Source organism: Myotis brandtii, unplaced genomic scaffold, assembly GCF_000412655.1.
Source record: "Myotis brandtii unplaced genomic scaffold, ASM41265v1 scaffold48, whole genome shotgun sequence".
Classification (NCBI taxonomy): domain Eukaryota; kingdom Metazoa; phylum Chordata; class Mammalia; order Chiroptera; family Vespertilionidae; genus Myotis; species Myotis brandtii.
The window spans coordinates 4,214,783-4,238,096 of NW_005368341.1; the positions used below are offsets into that span (position 1 = coordinate 4,214,783).

General features: G+C 38.5%; 1 protein-coding gene across 4 annotated transcripts in view; it reads right to left on the reverse strand.

The window, feature by feature from the left end:
- Positions 1-630: 630 nt before the first annotated feature.
- The window catches only part of DYNC1I1 (dynein, cytoplasmic 1, intermediate chain 1), a 248,208-nt gene continuing 225,524 nt past the window's right edge, over positions 631-23,314 (reverse strand). For all 4 annotated transcript variants that reach the window (XM_005876054.2, XM_005876057.2, XM_005876053.2 and 1 more), the window contains 3 exons: positions 22,971-23,111; positions 18,662-18,787; positions 631-1,572 (listed from right to left, as the gene is read on the reverse strand). In XM_005876054.2, coding sequence (XP_005876116.1) covers positions 1,462-1,572; positions 18,662-18,787; positions 22,971-23,111 — 378 coding nt within the window. In that variant the 3' untranslated portion in view covers positions 631-1,461. The remainder of the gene's footprint in view (positions 1,573-18,661; positions 18,788-22,970; positions 23,112-23,314) is intronic.

Here is a 23,314-nt window from a genome sequence, read left to right on the forward strand (position 1 = left end):
TATTTAAGACACTCACATATAATCTTTAAATTTTTATTTTCTGTTTACAAAGAATTCCAATATCTATATGGGATGGGGCACTTGGAGAAAATTATATTATTTAAAAAATGTTTTAAATCTCATAATTTAAGGAATCCCTACCAACAAAGGACCATGGAAATTCTCTTCCCGAAAAGCTGATTTCAAATGTTTTTCATGACTCAACCACTATTTATTTTAATTCTCTCTAGGCATGAAATGGCTTTTTGAAAAAAAAAATTTCATTAAAGTTGTTTATAGACATATTTCCTAGTCCAATAGCCTTAAACATATTTTTCTGGTGTGAATAAAAATGAAAAATAATGAAATGTGTAGCACATTTAGTATGTGTCCATCTTAACTGGTTTTTCTTACTCTTTTGGGCAAGAGTTGCTCTGGTGAAGAGATAAGGGAGAGCTTTCCAACAAACCACCCACATTCCCTCATAAAAATGAGGCCAGTCTTGGTTTCGGTCCAGCCAGGTTGGCTGCCTGTAATTCATTATCAATCTTTCCCAGAGCCCTATCACATCTCCCCCACTCCCTTGTCACAGCAGAATTCTAATCAGGCTTTTTCCCCCCCAAGCGAAGGATTTCTCCATGCTGGCTCAGACCTGGTTTGGAACATTTTATTGGCAATACCGGTGTCATATTCAGGAACCACAGACTTTTTGTCAGACTGGATTAGCTTGAACGACAAGTATCAATAGTCAACTACATTTGAAATATTGTTCAAGTACCTAGAAATAATAGGCATTAAAATTCATTCTGTTCACTGCAACAAACCTCTAAAGATTTCATGTCCTCAGTGGAACCGGCATACTGTAATTGTTATTTGGAACTTAATGTAACCTCAACGGCAGTGGAGACAATACAGTCCTCTCATTACGCACATGCTCTAGGATCGTTTATTTTAATGCTTTCAAATAAATATGTTCCATGCAGCACACCACAATAAATAAGGAGCAGCAACGTTCTTCTAGTAAATCCATTCACAATGTGAGTCACCATGTAAAACACCACATCGCAAGTCTTTGGCCCTGTACCATATCATGGAGCATACCACATCTGCACCTAATCATATCTGGCTTCATATGGATTTAATAGGACTATGCCAGAAGTGCATGTAAGCACAAATTTAACCAGAGGTTTCCAGCTATTAAATACAGCTACTAAGTAGTTAAAAGGCAACAACTAAACCCGTAAAGGTCCCCCCCAGACCCCCGCCCTTATTTTTGAGGCAGAAATATAAAGATAAAAATGCTCTAGTGAATTTCAGGTTAGTGGAGCCAAGGTGAGATACATTTAGAGCAAAGCTGGCACAATATGGCACCCAAAATGTCACGGCAACACTGATACTGAATGGACACAGGTCACGGTGGGATGGATGACTGTAGAGGCTGAGCTCTAGAAGGCGGAGGTGGGGCTGGGGTGGGGCGGCTCACTAGGCAGACAGCTCCACGGCGCCTTCCTCCTCGCTGTCAGCTCTGTTAGCACGGATCTCCACGAGGGTCCTGGCAAATCGGGTCCATTCATCGTTGTGGGGCACTGCAAGCTGCAAAGCAAATAAACGGGAAATGGTGAGCGAGACGTCCTTATGCCTGAAAGCCTTGAAGCCGGCATGACTGCTGCTCCTGACGCTGGCGTTTCCCTCGGAAGGTAAAGGAAACCAGATCTTCATTCTTCTTCCTTGAATCAGTTAGATTCCCTGAAGGGTTGCTCTGAAACCGGCACCGTAAGGGCGCACTGTCACGTCACTCTCAGAAGCAAGATCACTCATGGAACTTAAAGAACTTTAACAAGTTGTGTGAACTATACTATTACGTGTAACAGCCACGTTAAAGCACCTTCAGTGATGGAAAATTCATCATAAGCAAACTAGACTTACAGTGGACACAACAAATAAAAACTGCCATATTGACTAGGATTTTGAAATAACAGTGGCACTGTCTTTCTAAGTCAATGCTATGGGTCCTTCTTTTAAAAGTGTCAATGCCAGGCCAGCGTAGCTCAGTGGTTGATCGTAGACCTGCGAACCAGGAGGTCACGGTTTGATTCCTGGTCAGGGCACATGCCTGGGTTTTTGGGCTCAATCCTCAGTAGGGGGCATGCAGGAGGCAGCCAATCAATGATTCTCTCTCATCAATGTTTCTCTCTCTCTCTCCCCTTCTCCCTCTCCCTTCCTCTCTGAAATAAATGAAAATATATTCTTAAAAAATGAAAGTATTGTTAATGTGCCAATATACATGACAAAAGTCTAGCTACAAATACAAAGAAATCTTACTACTATGAAATAATGCTTTGGCTTTTCCAGCAAGATCTTATATGATACCTATGAATAATAGTAATAGTAGCTAAAATTTACCAAAAATTCTGTTCACAGTACTTCATATGTATTAACTCATTCCTCACAACAATCCTATTTCGGGTAATATTAGGGTTTCATTTTACAGAAGGAATCGAGGAACAGAGAAAAATCACCCTACCAAGCTTGCAAAGCTAGCAATATCAAAGCCAAGATCATCTGGTTCTAGTATTTACAGCCTTAGCTAGTATGCTATACTCATTCACTAAAAATGGGACTTAAAAAATTTCCCAAAGAATATCTTCTTCTGTGCACAATTTAGTGAAGAGAAAATTACCCCCACCCAATATGAATTGCATGCAGAAATTTTCGTTAGCTGATTTAAAGGATAACAATTTTTCTGCATAACATCCAAAAATGAATTGCTTAAAGAAACCAGACAAGTGATTGGAATAGAAAAGAGAATTATTTGAAACTGAGAAGCAGGGTCAAGTAGACATCTCAATGGTTTTCAGATAGAATAAAATTGATTTAGAGTGTAGAGCCATTTTCTTGGAGGATTACTCTATAAAATGGTATAATCCATCTCTATAGGCACTAGTGCTACATGCACTAGTGCTATCTACATTTTCTATAAACATTAATAACATGTTCATTCTAATAAATATACATTACTTTAAACTATAAATGAGGCAGCAAATAAATCTAAGCTTAGAGATCACTTCCACAGCTGAAAAACTACCCACTATATAGAACCAAACAATTAGAACTTTAAACTTTTATTAGAGGGGATGAGAGTCTCAGATACTATCTGTCCAAGACAACTTACTGGAGAGTGGATCACCATTCTACAAAGTATGTCTTTCAATTAATGTTCTAGTACTAAGGTTAAATGTTTCAAGAGTTTAATTCTGGAAATAATATACAGGTGGGGGAAGTAAATCCTACTTATTTTGAGAAATGGTATACCGATAAGAATTCTCATTTAGTCATATGAATGTGTTTTTGAATGGTTAAATACTTTCCTAGTTATTAAAATGAACCCAAATTTGTGTTTAGGCAATGACATAAGTTCACAGTAGTATTGAATGACACTGTTACTCCTTTGCTCGGTCCGTTTTTTCACTTTGAGCTCTTTTCCTAGGTTCTGTTATTCTTCATTTTTCTCTTCAATTTTAGAAAATATTTCACTGGGGATATGAAGCCCATACAACAAATGATACAAAAAATCTAACAAAAACAAAAGCAGGATAGGGTTGGTATCATATTTATATGAGATACTAGGTCCATTTCTTTTCTCTCTTCCAACTCTTGACCAAGTCTTCCAAAAGAACCACACACCAAAAGCCCAAGAAGAGACAAAATCTAATCATGATAACGTATTTATAACTTTTTTTCATATAAGGAGTATATTGTTCATAAAGATCTATATGCTCTGGGAGTTTGGCTCCTAAACATAACACTGGATTATTGGTATACTCATACAAATTTAAGTTAACATATGACACCATATGTAATGTTTTATTAATATCAGCATCTAGAAACTATATACTAAAATAAGACAATAGGTAAATATGTTTACACAGTTTCATGTGGTAGTAATGGCAAGACTGTTAAGAAATGACACTAATAAAAATTATGAAACATTAAGTTTAGGATATGTGCCCAGATACAGTTGGGGACAGAATTGAGTATCACTTATGACATATAGAGTTGCACATCTAACTTTTCAAAAATAAATTTTATTAAATTTAAATGTTTCTCATAAACAAACGAAAATACCCTACAATGGAACTACATTTGACCTTCTCCATGGGGGTGGAAATAGTAGTACTATTATACTAGTACTTGTCCTTTAAAATACAGGTTATCCCTCATAAAAGGTTTCATAGTATTCTAACATATCCTGTCCTCCTTTTGATTTGTGAAAGTTTCACTTAGTTTGGAAAAATATTAGAAGTTTGTTTTTTCAAAACTCTGTTCTGTCAAATATTTCCTCTCCAGAATATCATAAAAAACACAGAAATGCTAGTTTGCTTCAGTTCACACAAAAATTCTAGAGTTGAACACAATAGAAACACAGATGCTTCCAGAGACTTAAATTGACCTACCTTATCTTATTATATGTTTTCATCTAGTTGACTATAAAAATAACCCAAGATGATTGTAATGTTAGATTTAGAAGGTGAACTATAGACTGCCCCATTTTTAGAATTAAGTATCACCATCAGGAAGCATTTTAAGTATAATCTTAGCTTGAATGTGTGAATTCGTACTCACAGGCTGTTTCCACACCCAAAGTAATAATTTTGGGCATTTGAATTCCTTGTGTGGAAGACCAAACAGGTGTCCTAACAAACAAGACCCCTGTACATTTTACAGCTCTGGCTGGAACAGCCTCTGTCCGGGCAACGTCCTTCTTACCCTGGGCGGTGCCTGGCTCTTCTCGCCTGGTCCACTCTGATTAGAAATTGCTAGAAAGGAGTCTCACCAGCATCAATGAGTCTGGGACTTTCTCTAGGTGACTTTTCATCCAATAAGACCTCAATCATTAAGTAAGAAAAATATTTGCTCATGTTTTTTAGCTAAAGAAAAACTCTGCCCCATATCCTTCTAACCAGTATGCAACGTCATTCCATCAGCATGGAATGAGCACCGACTATCTGCCAGGCACTATGCTAAGAACTGAAGATACAGCAGTGAATCATTTTGCCATATGGCGACTATGAAATACAGATGAAAATTAATGTATCATGTTTTCTGAGGTCAAAATGTGTGAATACTGGCATAGGATTTTTTTTTTAAACTTAATGACATTCAAAATATGAAGCGCTTAAAATTTACCCTCTTCCCGTGACAATTGCAACATTTCCTGGTATGTGTTATGTGTCAAGCAAGTAGCAGGAAACGAATGGCATGGTAATGACATGGCTTCAGCATCTTCAAGTTTCTATCAAGGCATTAAAGGCTAAATCTAGAGCATTGCTATGGCTTTTTCTCCTAAAAATAATAGTTTAAAATAATTTTCGAAGAATTTATATTTGTGATAGGAAAAATATTCACAAGTGTCTAATGGTGATGATTAATTTAAATCAATTAAAAAGTCTATTGGAAGCACCATGAAGAAAATAGCCCATAGTCATACCATGAGAAAGAACTCATAAAGATTGTCCAGTATTGTACCGAGTCAGAGTGGGTCTGGAAATGGTTTCCTCCTTCAGATTCATTGGCCAAAGCCCACATCCTAGGTCAGGATGACTAAGATTTTCCCTCTGCTTCAGATATGGCCGGTTCACTCCCAGCCCCTGTTAGGTGACTGTTTTCTAAAATTTTGCTAAATGTATAAAGCACATGTGTGCCCAAAACACTCAGGCCTCTGATGCCTGAGATAAGAAAATCTTAGCTCTAAGAGTGACCACCTTTTATAGATATGATATGACCCTATTTTTACAGCCAAGACCAAAAAGGTAGTTTCTGAGGTAGCAATTTGGCCTAAGGAGGAGGTAAAATGAACCTCAGCTTTGAACAGGAGACTTAAGTCCTGCTCTCATCTTGGTTACTGGCAACGGCTAGGCACTTAACCTCTCATTGCCTGAATTGTAAAATGGGATGATGATGTCCAACCCATTTATCAACAGAGATGTGGAGAGGATGAGAACGGTAATCTAAGGGGAGAAAATGCCATGAGGTCAACACAGAATAGTCATACACTCTTTTTCTCTAAACCATGACTCAGATTGAACAGGTTCTTAAAAATGATATGTAAGTGAACGTTACCAATTCCATAACATTTATGTGGTTTGGTTTTTGTGTTCTTTCAGAAGTAATTCTGCTATTTGCGATGGGAGGGCTTTAAGGAACAGGGCACGGACCTCTCTCTAACAGGCAGGAAATAGAAGTACAGGATGCTGAAGGATTTGCTAAGGACAACAGAACTTTCCCACGTTGTTCTGGTCGTGTGGCGCAATCAGAAGCCTCACCCTTTTAAGAAATGCCAGCATACCAGGCCGGAAGGGCAGGCAGGCAGGTCATGTGTATTTTGAATCACCTGCTAAAAGATTCTAAAGATTATTTTGAATGTTCTAAGATTCTTGGGAGATGAAAGGTGATCTTAATAAAATGCAAAAGTGCAAAACTTGTAGAGAAATCATGAAAATAAAACATTTTAGTCCCTCTCTGCCTCACTACTTCTGAGGCTGTATCATGGATCTGCCCTCTCCCCTCTGCCTGAGTGGCCTGGAAGGTTCCTCTGACCCTGCCCCACCCTGTCCCTAAACAGCTCATCAGCTAAGCATGGGGTGTCTTGCCTGAGCTTCTGGTGCATGTCAAGGGAGGCACAGGCTGCAGAATAACTCGATTTGGAGAATGGAGTCAGATCATGCGTTCTGTCCCAGCTGCCACTCATTTGCTGTGTGACCTTAGGAAATGTGTTTTAACATCTCTGATCTCCAACTTCATTTGTGAGAAAAGACTTTTGAGACCCAGCTCCTAGGACTGTTGTGAATAGTAAGCATGACCAAAAAAAGAGCATAGCACAGTTCTTGGCACAGTATAAACCCTGAATAAATGATGCTGGTTTTCCTTCTTAATGCTTATTTCCCTCTCCTCCATTTTGTTCTTTTTCCTTTGTTTTTGCTTCCTTCCCTCTTTTTATTCTTTCATTTTCTACTTTTCACCTATATAGAGCTGTATTTTTAGAAGTATTCTTTATATTCTATCACATTTGATTCCTTTAAAACCCACCTAAATCATTTCCTAAATAGTCACACTTTTAATAATAGTTAAGTTCCAGGAGCTCGGCCTGGGGAAGAGGTTCATTCCGTTCACAAGACAAATTCTGTCGGAGTACTTTTCATTGCTTATTTCAAAAATCAAACTTAAAGCCACTATTCTCTGTAAATATGCACAGATGTACACACACACACGTATTTTTTTTATTTTTTAAATAGGACTAACACAGCTTTAGCTAGCTATTTCCTTGTTACAGCACTTTCTGCAGTGGGCTTCTACATTTTTAGCTCAAGTCGGAAGGCCTTGTAACCACCGGACCTGCTGTTATAAAAATCAAATGACTTTTTATAACCAGGGTTACACACACAAATATCATTCATGTGTCCCCTTTTATAAGCACCCGGCTAACCATTCTGAACAGTCCTCAGTCAAGCCTCCCTCATTTGTTAGTAATTTTAAAGGGTTTATAGTACCTAGCAACTGATTTTAAATAGCCGCCTTATCTGCACTCGCTCCTACCAGCCCAATGCTGTATTTTCTTATGGTTAAAAATATGTGTCTCAGGCATTGCTTAGTACAAGAGTAGGTTAATTAAAAAAATATTTTTTTATAATTAAGACAGAAAAATATTCCGTAATTTCTGTTTGGTTTCTTGGATATATTACACATGGCAAACAAATTAAAGTGAGTAGGAATCTAGGCTTCAGGATAAATATTCCATGGGTGTGTGGTTCATCAGCATCTTTGTAATCTTTCAATTACATGGAGTCATTAAAAAAAATGTCTGGGGCGATTATGTTAACCATGGATTCTGAACAGATACATAACAGTTCATCTCCTGCAGTAACCTAAATATTAAAGTCTTCTGTTAGAAAGATAGCTTACAAATTACCTTTTCACTTTAATACACATTGATTTTTTTGTTTTGTTTGGTTAGTGCATTTACAGAAACCAAGGAAGCGAATGTGGGCTTCCACAGAACCACTGCTAAACCCCTTTAAGCTCTAAAAGCTTTTTTAAAAGTACAATTATTAATGGCACCCCGATGCAGGAGATTGTGGAGTTACTGGTATACAAACACACGTTTGTGTTCGGAGGAAGCCTATACTTTTTAGGGCAATTCCCTTTGCCACACACACAGATGGAAGCAAAGTGGGAGGTAATACGCAATGAAACAGCCGCTGGAACGACCAAGCATGCTCGCTTCACATAAATACAGCTCCACTGTATTTAACTCTTGGAGAGTCTAGCATCACTGGTAACAATGGATGAAACCACGGACCAAAATTCCAAGCCAGAATGCAGTACACAGAGGGCGCAAATACACTACAGTGTTCTACCACAAAAAGATATACTGTGTGGTAAGTTAGCATTTACAGCAGTTTAGAGGACTCCAGAAAGTAGAAGTTGCATTAATCTCCATCCTGTAGCATCTGCTATTAACCAGTCAGTGGGTTAAAATTTCTGTGAAATTCAGCAGCAAGCTAACCTATGGTAGTCTGATGATATCTGACTATATTTGGTTAAGAAAGAATTTCTTTTATCTGAAGATCCTATCTAAGGGAGTCTTCATCCACCCATGAAGCTTGCGATCTCTGTGCCTACGATCCCTTCCTTGTATTTTTAAATGAGTGGTTAACTTTTATAGCATGTTTGTTAGAACAACACTTTTAAAAAATCCATTACCACCCAATTAAGGAAAGAAATAAAGGTAGGACATAAAGGTCAAAAGTAAATAGTAACAAATATGGGTCTATATCACTTTCAATAAGCCAGCAAACATCAAAGGAAATACTTAATTTTTAAACACTATACTCAAAAACACAACAAACCCTTAAAAATATTCTTCATGTTAAAATTTAGCATTATAGGAAGCATGACAAAAATTCAGAAGTTTTTACCTGTGAAGGAAAAAAATAAATCACACAGCTGGAGAAGAAAGAGTCAATTCACTAAGCTTTAAAGATGACCTTGTTCACATTTGTATAAAATCTTATCACTCTCCTTTCTTCAGAAATCTCTTAAGCATTATTTTTTTCTATTATTTGTAACAATCTATTTCTCTGTCCAAAAGATGGGAAAAATGCTAACAACATTGGCTGATGGGCAATAATGGAAAATAAACTTTTTAAACTTCAATTACCACTCTTTTTCCATAACAGAAAAGACCAAGGAATGACAGGAAAATGAGAAAGCATATGCTACTCAAGCCCGATCTGTCATATTAGCTGACTAAACGTATATCCCTCCTCTTCCTGATATTTATTAACTATAGGTTTTCTAGTAAATTCCTAGCAACCACTACATCTAAGCAGTTTTGACAAAGAGAAGGCTTATTGATAAACACCTTAAAAACATTTACCAAGGTAATAAAAGAAATGTCATTCCCTCCTACTGAATGTTTGGGCATAAAAGAGGTATTTTTATAATGTAGCTCATGATTTACCATATCTAGTGTCCAAAAAAAGCACAATGAAAAGAAAGCATTTTTCCAGTGGTTTGATAACTATTTGAATCAACTGTTAGGCTTTCATTACACTAGTGGCCAATTGCTCACTTTTACAAGCACAGGAGGGGGGAGGGACTGGGACAGCGATGGGGAGGAAAGACAAATATGCTTTTCAGAATGTATTTTCTATATACCCTTTCTGTGCAAATATAGTTAAAGGGATTATTTTTTCCCTGTCCATTAATCTATAGCCAATGTGGAGGCTGTATTCTGAATGCTTCACACAACTAAGCTTTCCCTTAACCTTCAACTTTCGCATGTAAAACTTTCAATCACCCAACTATTTATTGACTGCCTGTTACTCGTATGAGCCAGGCACCGTGCTAGACCAGGATGGGGTACTGAAATAGACAATTGTAAGTATCTACTTTGTGTATGTGTCGGTGTATGTTTCTAATCTCTAAAGATTAGAAACTCTACTGAGGAAAGCGATTAACCCAAGGAAGTGTGCCAAAGTGATTTTGTCCCTCTAAGTCAGCGGTTCTCAACCTGTGGGTCGCGACCCCTTTGTCGGTCGAACGACCTTTTCACAGGGGTTGCCTAAGACCATCCTGCATATCAGATATTTACATTACGATTCATAACAGTAGCAACATTACAGTTATGAAGTAGCAATGAAAATAATTTTATGGTTGGGTCACAACATGAGGAACTGTATTTAAAGGGCCAGAAGGTTGAGAACCACTGCTCTAAGTCAACAGGTTGGCTGTTTTTTTAGGACCCCAGAAGATGTTCACTTGTTACCTAAGACTCCTTAATGCTAAGATAAATAAACATAAAAGATTTCATCTACATGTTGAAAAACTGTTGGCTGGCCGTGAGGAGACAGATCTTAGGGAATGAACCACAGATCAGTTTCATTTGCCAGCCAGAAAATAGTGCAAAATTTCTTCTATAATGTTCAGCTTTGAGTTTACTGAAATGATAAATAATTCATGTTTTCAAATGTAAAAGATGTCCTGGTACCTGACATTCTCAAAAATTTGTGCAGACCTTCCTTGAAATTAGAATGTAACGATTCACTCACTTCCACATTTTGCAAGTCCAACCTATATGGTATATAAATATTACACATACACATGCCTAAGCAGATATTTGATTTCTCATTATATTTTGGATATACCAATAAGAGCACACACACTCATGGAAGAAACCCGTAACTCTCCATTTCTATTCAGGTCAGTGTTCATCGACTCACAGATGACTGGAGCCACTTCATGCTCGGCTGGTCCAAGCTGTGATTTGAGGCTACTGTTCTAAGTAGTAATTTTTCAAGATAAAATTTAGCAGTTTTGGAATTCTAAAACTAAACACACTTTTGTCAGCCATAAAAAAAAATTAACACTATAATTAGTGACTGCTTCAAAATCCAAACTGCTATTGAAGATGACAGTTTGAAACCACAGAAGAATCATAAAAGATGATTAATTATACAAACTGGCGCTTGTTTCTGAAGGTTTATGTTCATAGGCCACTTGCCACCAAAATGGAAATATATGAAGTTCATTGACTATTGCAAATTACTACACACATATCAATTTGGTTTTCATAAAATTAAATATTAGGGTTTTCTTTTCATTGAATCAACTACTCCGTAATACATAAAAGTCATAAGTATTTTCTTATCAATTAAGAAAAAAAAGTGCCTTGAAAAGATATTAATCCTCTAAATCTATTTTCATAAACTAATGTTACCTGAATAAGCACACTATTTATATAATAATTAGTTTAATCATGGTCTTTTACATATATAATTATCAAAATGAAAGCCATTGCTACTACATTCACTATAAGATGAATAATTATAACATCAACTGGAATAGTGCTTTTTCTTTTCTTTTTAAATTAAGCACTTTTCCAAGAAGAAATCAAGTTAATACTAAAATGACAATCATACATTTTAACTAAATTATTTTATTTCAAATATGTATAATTTATTGTGGCAAGGAAATGAATATATTATTTCAAAGTGGCTTATTTTATAATTATATTTATTAGCACCCCAAATATGCCGTTGTGCTTTTTGACTTAACTGCACAGTGTTGTGGCTACGACAATAAAAATTCAGGCAAAACCTGAAAAGTGCAGTTGAGAATTGCGATGCTTAGTTTCTCGGTCACTACATATCTAGATATTAGCAGAGCTAAGTATGTGCATTTTCGGTTTTTATCTCGGTATCTGGTATGATGGAATAGTTTATGCCAAAGTCTTCTTTAGCATGGAGGGAACATCAAAAGCAGTGTTTCTCATCAGCTAAAGAAAAAATATTTCTTCATTTGAAGAACAAGCTAGTACTGCAAAGACCTTCAAGTATCTTGCAACTCATGGCCACACTCCCTTAATGAGAAACACAAGTGTTTGGGGTGATTCTAACTGGACTTGGGAAAGCTGAGCCCAGCCCCACTCCCTGCTTCCGGAGGCTGCCGGAGCGCAGGCAGGCTATCGGGTTCGTCAGCAGCAGGGGTAATGGCCTTCATAAAGCACAATCATCAGACGGACTGATTTCATATGAAATCGTTCTTTTTCATTAAGGGACTCTTACTTGAATTAACCACGAAATCTCAGTTGAACTTCATATTTTGTGTTCTGTACTCCCCTTCCTCACGGAGGGGGTTGTTTATATTCAGGGCACCAACTTCTTGTGGAAAACTGATGAAGGCCCTGCCCTACTCCAGGTAGTTCCACAAAGCAAACAATTATTGCTTAAGTGTAATCCACTTAAAACCATAAACATATTGTATTTGTTTTATGTCACTCAAATCCTGTTTAACTCCCAGCCCTCCCAGTTTCTCAGATGCGACCAGAGCAAAACTCCATTTAAAGTGCAAAGAGGAAGGGCTCCCCGAATCTTTGATTGTTATTCTAGCTGGCTATGAAAACCGGGAGGCACTTTGTAATGGTCCTCGTACATGATACCTTGACCGTCATTCCAAACTGTATTACCTAGGTCGTTTTTCCTGGTGGGATTCCTAGTAAATTCTTCATTCTAAGTATTCATTTCAGCTTTAAAATATATTTAAATGAACACTGAAGTCACGCTTTGCGTTTCCAGCAGTTATATTTGATCTCTCCTATTCACCTGCATTTTTCCTGTTTAAGAATTTTTCAAGGACCTTTTAACATACTAACAAGTGTCAAATGTATTGTATTTACTGAAATGTGTATTGAAATGACCAACCGCCCAAATAGTCCTATCAAACAAGGTGTCTGAAATGTTGCCAAAGTTCAGGGTTAAGACATAAAGACGAACGCACGTTTTCTTAGGTAATGAGTGGAATATCAAACAAATAAAGCCAGGGCCAGAAGATCTGTTCATCTCTCAAATTACAGATTTCAAGTTGCCATTTTATTTTCCAAATTCTTCTTTCAGCTGAACCCGCGTTTGGAATTTTATCACTTGACTGCGGCAGAAATATAACCAGGGATTGGAAACTTCTGTGTGTTTTTCACAAGTGAACACATCTTCCCTGGAAGAGGTTAATGGAAAACGAAATAAAAGGAAGTGGAAGATAAACTGGGTCTTTTAAAACTGGAGCTGCAAACAGCTCTCTAACTAATTCAGATAAGCAGCAAACACCGTGGTGAGGGGATACTCATGACAGCGGCGTCTGCGTGACAGCACCCAAGCATTCGCGGTGGCAACGGGCTTTCTCTAGAACACATCTGCAAGGACGACAGGTAGATAGGCCGACTATCAATCATCAGCACACGTGAATAATTCCATCCTCGCTGGCCCATGTGCTGTGAAAATCAGCTCCACAGATGTGGCAAAGCTTGCTATTCAGTCAAGGAGCCATGGCAGTGAGTAATTTTTATGTTTCATTCTTTAGAATATGTGTTCACACATCATTAAAAAAAAATTCAACCATGATTAACAGCTCTCTGCGAGTGGATTCTGAAGCAAAATACTCTCAACATTTTCAGGTCATATTTGCAGTTAATTTATGACTTGCTATCTTACCCGCGTTTCAATTAATTGAATGGAAGCCTACAGCTCCAAAACAAACAGGCTGCAATTCCATAGTCTGGAGAGAAAAAGCCTCAAAACTTATTCAAGAGCTAGGCTCAGCTTTTTGTGTGTTTTTTATTTTATTTTAAATCTTAGAAAATTTAAATGGTGCCTGCAACCACTGTCCATGGAAGTAACTTTTAAGATGCACAAATAGAATAAAATTATAGCCAAATCATGCTAGGGGTCGTCACTGTCGTTCATTGATTTCACATAACTTCCATTTATGCTAATGGAATTAAGCACCTGCTCTGCAAAGAAAATAGACCCCTATCTGTGAAAATAAGTGTGTACAGTATATTTTCCAGATACAACGCTGAAATCAAACAACCAAAAACGCGTGCTATATAAACAAAGCATCACGTGGCCTACCTCAAAACACTGCTGTTTTATAGTTTACCTCCTGAGTCATAGGCCCGGAGATATTATTTGCGCCTTTGCCATTCCAATGTAAAAAGGACAAACTCAATCTGGTGATTTCAGTGAGCTCATACGCAATCCTCTGTTTACCCCTTCAGAAGTTCATGATAAATTGTATCAGTAAATGTGGATTCCAGCCACTGTTCTCTGCCATCATCTTAAAAGTCCCGGAGGATAGTTGTATATACTTGAGGAGGCATGGTCATGGGGACACTATGCTGGGACAGGAGGGGAAGCAGACGGCTGTTAAGGACTGGCTGACACCAGAGTCCCTTTCGAGCACGCCTTCTGGTTGACTGTCAGGTCTCACCCGTAGGCACGTCTACCTGGACTTGAATGGCGCTGTCTCCATTGGTAGTCACAGAAGTCTCTTGTCAGGGAGTTCTTGACAATGGAGTGGATGGAGAAAGGCTGTCCCTCTCTATTCCAATTGTACTGGCAGCATAGAGACCTTCCCCCAAACTCTATAATACTTTCAGTTAAAATTACAATGTGATCAGAACAGGGTTGTGGGAAGAATCAGAATATCCAGTATGGTTTCAGCTCTATTTTTATTGGCCTCATGATGTTTATAAAGTAAAGTCATTGCTATTTTTATTCAACATTTTTAAATAGTCTTAAGAAATAGGTAATAATAAGAAAAACATATGGCATGTACTACATTTAACCACATTTCTAAAGATTTCTCCTTCCTCGTAATGGTCTAGGTCAAGGCCAGAATTTGTCATTTCTGATTTGCATCATGAGTGGTATTAAAAGCAATGCTCCCATGGACAGGGCTGGCTACATAATGTGCAGGGCCCAGTGCAAAATGCACACGCGGGGTGCCTCGTTAAAAATCTTCCGAACAATTGCAGGACAATGACCGCAGAGGACTAACCCAAGCTCAGGGCTCCTCTAAGCACTGGGCCCACGCGACTGCACAGGCTGCACACCAGGAAGCCAGCTTTCCTCTTAGAACATGACCTTGGCAACAGATAGCCTGTTGCCCGCTCCTTTCTCTTTGGCCTAACAGAGTTCCCAGGGGAATCAGCCGTGGGAGAATGAATGTCTTCCCACAGACACCTCTTCAATGTTTGAGGTCCAAGGAAAATGGATCAACAAAGTGTACTCTAAAAGCTACCATTTAGTGTTTTATACAGATTGTATTCTAAGGCTTATTTAAAAGCCTTTCATCTTCTTTCCCGGAGGGTTCCACAGAACAAGGTTTTCCGTCCAAAGGCCAGCATGACCCTAGTGAGGGGTTTGTTTTTAATGGGGACCAGCGGGCCAATTTTGAATACAGATAATGGTAACACAGTCTACTAACAATTTGATCCTCAATGCCATATTTTTTTCTCTTCCTCTTCTCTCTATATTTTTAAACCACGCCCTGCTCAAACCCCTTCTCTCCGGTCAGCCTTGCACCAGCCTTACATTTGATCTCACATTCTAAAGTTCAGGTAACTTGGAAGGTTGGGCAAGGGCTGTGGAGAGGGTGCCCTCTCCTCCCAAGCAGTTATGCTCTGTCAGTTTCAGGCTCGGGGAGGAGACGGCAGTAATTACAGTAACCTCAGCATCTGCCCCTGAAGGATCTACCACCTCTCAGAAGTGGGCTTTAGGAGCTCCAATGGCGCAATCGGTTAGCGCGCGGTACTTTTACAGAAGTGGGCTTTAGCTGAGCTCAGCTGTAGACAAGCCATCTTTCCTTTCAGTACCTGGAGCCTCTACAGAGTTGGTCTTCAGAGATTTAGAACAGGGTATAGAGATGAACAAAGAGAAAAAGACTCCTTCCCTTTTTTTCCCCCGGAAGTAAATATGAGGTAAATCTGTAAATACCTTACAAAAATACTGAAGAAAAACACTATAGTTAAGACAATATTATCTTGTGAAGTCTGAGTTTTTCTGAGCTGTAGATGGCTTTGTATAAGATCAAACAATACAGAGAAGACCGTGCAAACGTACAAGCCTACCCTGAGTTCTGGTCATTCAGAGAAGGGCTAGAAGATTATAAAATTACCTGCTCTCAATAAAGTAGTATATCCTTTCCCCCCACCTCTGGTAGTGAATTTGTAGGGATAAACAACCCTACAGATTGTTTGGCCTATTATATGTCACAGAGATTTTTCTATAGCCTGTCTAGACTCCAGACAATAGGCGAGACTGGCCTATCGTTGCAGACATTTCTACAGTCTGTAATATCACTTAGAAAAGTAAGGGCAATAATACAAAAATGAAAACCAGCCTGCCCTGCCGGTACGATGGTAGAAATACGAGTCTAACAACACTTTACAATTTAGAAATGATGGTAGCAACCTAGCAAGAAGTTTGAGCAGCCACATATCAGGCAAGGCAACTTTTGCAAAATCATTTATATGCCCCAAATGAGGCATATTCAAGTAATTCTGTCCACAAAGTATAAAATCACTTTCATCACAGAAAATTCTGTATATGTTTTGGTGTTTTCTTATTGCATAGAGAGAGAGAGTATGTGTGTGTATGTGTATATATTACATATAACATATAAAACCACAAATATATGTATATTTATAATATTTGTGGTCAACATACAGACTTTTAAAAAGGCCTGTCTCTGAATAAACTAGGTTGTTAAACTAGTCTGCTTTTCAGCTCTCTTGGATAAAATAATGTTGCATATAATCTTACAAGAATTAAGGGACATTATGTATAAGCAAGGGAGGTGGAGAAAGGGTTTTTTTAAATTTCACCTATTTCCTTCCACTGCATCTCTGAGCATCTCTCCCACAATTACATTTGTTATAAATAAAGGAAAGAAAGAGAGATGGAGGAAAAAAAGAAACCTTGCTTGTTTCTTTATATTTTCCTTCTATGCTAGCTTTTACATTTTTCAGTAAGGAGCTGATGAAGAGGACTTGTTTTTGTTGTTGTTTAATTTATTGTAATGACGACCCAATCAAAAGATGCACTGAATGTAAAGAATACCCGTTGAAGAAAATATTGCTGGAAAACTATCGGCAATATTTTCGATTCAGAGGGTATTCGCTCTCCCAAAGACTCCAAACTGCGTCAGTGCTCACCAGACCATTTGCATCTTCGACTCGGGGGATAAATATTAACAGTCTTTGGTGCTGCTGGAATGACTCAGCTTGTGGCATTAGGAGCAATTAGGGGGGGTGTCTAATGAAACAGAAAACATGCAGTAAAACCGAGAGGTCCTTCCAGTTCGTTTATGCAGAGTTGTACCTCCCAAATAGAAAACTCCTATATCTAAAGTCATTCCATTTTTGTCTCTGGGTGAATTTTTTAAAATTCCCCAAACAACCTCATTTAGTTTTTGTTTGAACACAACCAGCTCTACCCTATAGCAGTTTGTAATATGTCATCAACAGTTGCTCTGCAGAACCATGTAGGATTGCTGACGTTACAGGATGCTGATTGAGGAAGCCACGCAGAACCCTTCTCAGGGTGATCGGCTAAGCCCATCATCTACCAGGCATCACAGGGCACGTCCCAGGTTAACACCCGTATGCATACAGATGTGGTGTATTCCCCCCGGGGGATGCAAATGTTAGATTCATAGTATGCCAAAATAGCATCACACAACATTCTTATTTTGTTTTGCTTGAAAGTTCAATATTTTCTGTCTTTAAGGAAAACATTCTTTAACCTCATCGGAAATGAAGGTTTTTGTCAACACTTTCTTCTAAAATAAAAATAAACAGATATGCTTCGGTACAACTGATTGATAATGTGATATTAAATATAGTCTAATGCTTCAAGGAGATTTTATTGAAATAAAAGCTGTAGTTTTTTTTTATGTACCATGATCTTCAATAATACTTAACATACAGGGTGGGCAAAAGTAGGTTTACAGTTGTTCTATGGAAAATAATACAATAAATAGTAATAATAATACAAGAATAAATCCCATGTTTTGCGTACTCACAATTGTAAACCTACTTTTGCCCCGCCCTGTATCATGTAACAAGACATACCAGACCCCTAGCTGGTTTGGCTCAGTGGATAGAGCGTAGTCCTGTGGACTGAAGGGTCCTGGGTTTCATTCCGGTCAAGGGCACATGCCCAGGTTTTGGGCTCGATTCCCAGTGGGGGGGTGGGGGGCATGCAGGAGGCAGCCAATCAGGGATTTTCTCTCATCATTGATGTTTCGCTCTCTCTCTCCCTCTCCCTTCCTCTCTGAAATCAATAAAAGTATATTAAAAAAATAGAGATGCCAGAGAGGTCTATCTTTCATATAATAACTTTGAATACCATAAAAACAGTACACAATTCTGATTCACCTCAGCCTTTTAATTAAAGAGTAATAGTTTTTGTTTTAACAAAACACATCAACTAAAACTTGACTTTTTGGAATAAACAACGAAGTCCAGATTCAAGGGCAGCATGATGAATTTGGCAAACTTGCATTGTCATGAAGTCGGTGTGAAGTGCGTGCTTCGCCCCAGGGCAGCTGGGAATCCTGCAGTGCTCTGTAGGGAACATGGGTCATTCCCTATGTGTCCCGCATGTGGAGAGAGGAGGCCAAATCAGGCCCCAAGGAAGTCTCGCCAAACTCCCACTGAAGTCAATGGAAATTTGCAAACGCACTCAAGAGGGCCCTTGTGGTCCATAAGGTCTTGTTAATAATTTCACTAGGTCTTTAAACGAGATATAGAAGTAAAAAAAAAAAAATATATATATATATGTACCTCTCCAACATCGTAGATCCAAATACGGCCTTCGGAGTCCCCGACAGCGACTTCTTTGCCAGCTTGAGCCCAACGAACACGGTTTAGGGCAGACGCCCCCTCAATGGCCACACTTGCTGTTGGAACCTGCCAAAGAGGTTAGGAAAGAATCTCTGAATATGAATTTAAATATACGTTTAACTGGATGAGTAACCACTGCCTTCATGGGCATGAAGTAATATACGTCCCCTGCAGAAGTAAAAGGATTCATTGTTCTTGGTACATCAGATGCTCCACTGTACTAAGGGGCACAGGGGAGATGCTTTAATGGAAAACGAAAAGAGGGAGAGTCTTTTTCCACAATCAAGGGGCAGCGAGTGACATAAATATGTCTTCAGATTATGCAGGGGGTACATCCAACGTCCAAACCAACACAACAGCTCCATGTGATACTTCACCACCAGGTCCAGATTTATGGATGAATGGAGAGAGATTTCAGGATTTACCAGGATTAAGGATACTCTAAAAGGCATGAGGGAGGGTGTTGTTTGGTGGAATCAAAGTCATAGTAATATGAGTCTCTAGGGGAAAAATATGTACTGATCCCTCAAAACCTCATCAGGGAGGGGATGATCAGAAGAAGAAAAAGTAAGCAGGTGAAAAACTTCAAAACCTCAAATTCTCTTCTTTTTTTTCTTACCCTCCCCCCCCCCGCCCCCTGTTTGTCCTCCTCCTGGCAGCCCTGGATATAGGAAGTGCTCATACCTTTGGACATGTCCCCAGGGTGACAACCTGATAGAATGGAGGCAGCACCTACTGGTAGAAAAGGTCTTATAGCTCCTCTAATACACACCTGAGATCCGACCACGTTGATAATGGAAACAACAATAACTATTAAAGGGAACGGAGAGTGCCGATGGAACCTGAAGGACTTGTTACAGGAAACTTAGCATTTGAAAAAACAATTTCAGTGGGCCTGCCCCTTGTCCATCATCAGTTGTATAAACTCCTGTCTTTAAGGTGGAAGGTTTACTCACATACAGCGCAGATGCCAAGAGAACCTTCTACATTGAATCTACAAGAATGTTGAATAAGAAACGACAACGGGCCATTAAAAAATCAGAAAGGTAAATGCTAAGACAAAAATTGGAAGAAAAAAAAACTGTAGTGAAAGAGGGCCACCGAGCTCATCTCACCACTGTCTCAGCCCTGCGTCTAATACACACGCCGGGGTAGGAGGGAAAGACGACGTGCGCTCTGCCTTGGCGCTCCTGGCTCTCTGTGATTCCAGGAATTGGAACCACCTGTTTCTATGTGATTATTGACCCAATACCTATCTTTAAAATAGCAATAAAAACTCCATCATATGTAAGAATCCATGTTTAAACTTAATCTTGAGATCAATAAACGTTCTTTTACCCGCTTAAATCACTGCATGTCAAATTATGAGCAAAACTGTAAACAAAAGTCCCCAGCTCATTTTTTTCTTAAAATACACAATTTCTACAATAAGGGTACCTGCTGTGCAAGCTGGAGCCTGAATTTGTAACCAAACCTTTCCAAGGCCAAAACAATGTGAATTTAGATGGGCTGTAATTCTGTCAATATATTTTATTATTAGTGTGCTACTCAGAAGACAACTCAGAGATCCAGCTAGAGTTTTCAGAATTAATTCCATAATGTGGAGAAATCAAACAGGATGATACTTTACCTAATTCTATTCAATATCAGATTTAAAAAAATGAACACTTTCAAAAATAGAATAAAAATGTTAATCTTAATATGAGTACAATAAAAAATGAATCACTCTGAAAAAACTGATTTTTTGATACATTTTAAATTATGTCTAATACATTTTAAATAATTTTATATTTATGTGGAATTAAGTAATATAGCAAAGTGAATCAATTAATATTCTAGCCATTTAACAAGACCTTCTTTTCATAGATATTATAAGTGGTAAAAAATGGCCATCACACCCTATAATACGAGCTAGTAAATTATCGAATGCATGAAGGAAATGACTAAATATATTTTATTAGCCTGACCGGTAACAGCCTTTCAAAAGTTGATGAACCTATAATAAAAATAATCCTTATATTGCCTCTGTCTTTCTTATTCTTGTATTTCAGTTTCACAGATATTTTCACATTTTTGAGGCTCAATCATTTTAATTGCAAAGACAGGATCTATACAGCATCAATTACTACGTTGTGCAGAGGTAGGTGAATATAAACTATCCTTGCATAGGAGCAGTTGGGACAACTTGGTTTAAAAGCACAGTACTTTGAATAACAGCTAAACAAAAAACAAATCTAATTCCTAATCTCACAAATATTTGAAAAATCTCGTTCAACTTGATAGAAGGCAAACTAATTTGAGGGTTTTCAAAAAAGCGTTCAGTTCATTACTGGATTTGAATCAGACTTATATATCGACTATTACTGTGAAAGCAGAATTACGTTTACCACAAAACTAAATGGTTCGCATGCTCAGTAATGATTTTTTGAAATATTTAGCTATAACACTTTTATGTGGTTGTCTCTTGATACCTAGAGAAAAAAAAGGGGGGGGGATGACTTCTGGCAATGTTGAGACATTCATTTCATTTTACCTAAAAAGCTGATTAAAAACAAAACAGTAAAATAAGAATTATTAAGGAGTTTAGAGAACACTCACTCCCATTGCATTGTAGCTGGGTTTGACCTAAATGTCACCTCTACTAAGTCTGATTTCTGATACGGGGGTGGGGGGGGGGTCTCCCTTAGTCAATCTGGAAAACCTGTGTTTTTTGGTTGCTTTAAGAAGTGAATGAGTTTATTTTAGCAGACAGAGGCAACATGGGATGAAAAACTTTGGGAAACTGTTAACATGTGGAGTAATAACATCTTTCTATTAAAAGCAATAATGTTATAACATTTCCAAATCCCAAATGATGGGCATTGTATGTACTCAGGCCTTTAGATTATTTTCAAAGATGCTTTATTACATAACCCCTATGCTTGTCACATGCATAGCTCTTATGGTCCCAAGGAAAAATAGACCTAAATGGAAATATTTTAAAAAGATAACAATTTGGCATTGGTTATAGGTTGGTATATAATCTTGCAAGATACAATGGCTCAATAGTAACACCTGAAGGATATTTCCCTGCCCCCTCCCACAAAAAACGCGAGGGGAGTCTGCGCCTCCTCATATCCTCCAGCTGTAGGCTTTCTAATTAAAAAGGCTGAGCTGTTTCCTGCTCAAAACACTTCAAAAGAGCTTTCTCTAGTTCTCCACTTGACATATAGTTTGCAACACTTGTTCCTCTTACCTGTCCATTCTTATTTATGGAGAGCTGCCCTGAATCAGAGACCAGGAAATGATGGAAACCATTGTATTTCATTAAATTGAAAGACATTTAATATTCACAAATATTTGTAAAAACCCACATAACCAAATGAGCACCTCAATAATTTTGAGTAGAAAAAAGGGGGGAAATCACATAGCATACTTTTAAAAACACTACATAAATATATATATATGTATATATATGTATATATACATATAGATGTATATATAGTTTAATTTTTTAAAAAGAATATTTCCTTAGTGTCAATTGTGTTTTTTAAAAATGGCTATTTTTCACCTGTGAAGTATTCTAAATGTGACGTTAAAATTGAACTTCTAAAAAAAACATTTGGTTTAACACACACGTTCAGAGTTAGAAACTATTGTGGAAAGTCTGCCTGTGAGGTGAACATCTTAGACAAGGATTGTTTACCTTGTAAAAAATTAAGTGGAGGCTGGATCTGGATCTGAGCATAAACAGCCAACAGAACCACCTCTTGTGAATTCAAAACAAGAATTGTACAAATAGCGAAAACCGACGAATCGCCCTTTCAAAAGCCCAATCTAAAGTCAGTGTCCAACAAACAAACAAGCAAACAAACAAAAAGCCAGCGTCCACAAACGCTTACTTTTCCAAATGTTTGCCAACAGAGTTATTTCAGCCCCGCTCCGAAATATGCCTGTGTGTTCCTTCCCTTAGGGGAAAAGCGTGAACAAGTATCGTTTTGCTCTTTGCAAAAGAGGGGTCGTCAATTGTCCAGCATCTGCCACGGTTTAGGGATGAAGTGAGATTAAATGATTTTTGGCAAGGCATCTGCCAATTCCCTCCAGAGCTGTCCAGAACAGGGGCCGGCAGCCCAGCTGCAATAGGAGGGTCTGTCCAAAAAAGGCCGGTTTTTTGCAGAGAGAGGGGTAGGGGGTGGGGGGGAAGATGGAGAGAGGCCGACTGCGCCCCCCTCCCAACCCTCCCGGCCCGGGCGCCTGCGCCGCCGCTCACCTCGGTGTCATTGTTGAGGTTCCAGAGGTCCAAGCGCCCCATCCCGTCCACGCAGGCAAAGAGCGCGGGATGCACGGGGGACCACATGACATCGTACACATAGTCTGCATTGTCTTCAAAGGAGTAGAGCGGCTTGTTGTGCTGTAAAGCAGAGAGACCGTGAAGACTTTGTGGCGCTGCTGCTGCCTCGGGCTGTCTAGCGAGCCTAATTAAAAACTTTGCACATTCACCAAGTGTCATAAAACTTCCCGAGATGAAAGTCCTCACGAAGGTGAACCGCAGCTTTAATGTGACTAGAACTGTCCAGTGGCATAAATAAATGCCGGGGTGGAGGGGGGTTGCTC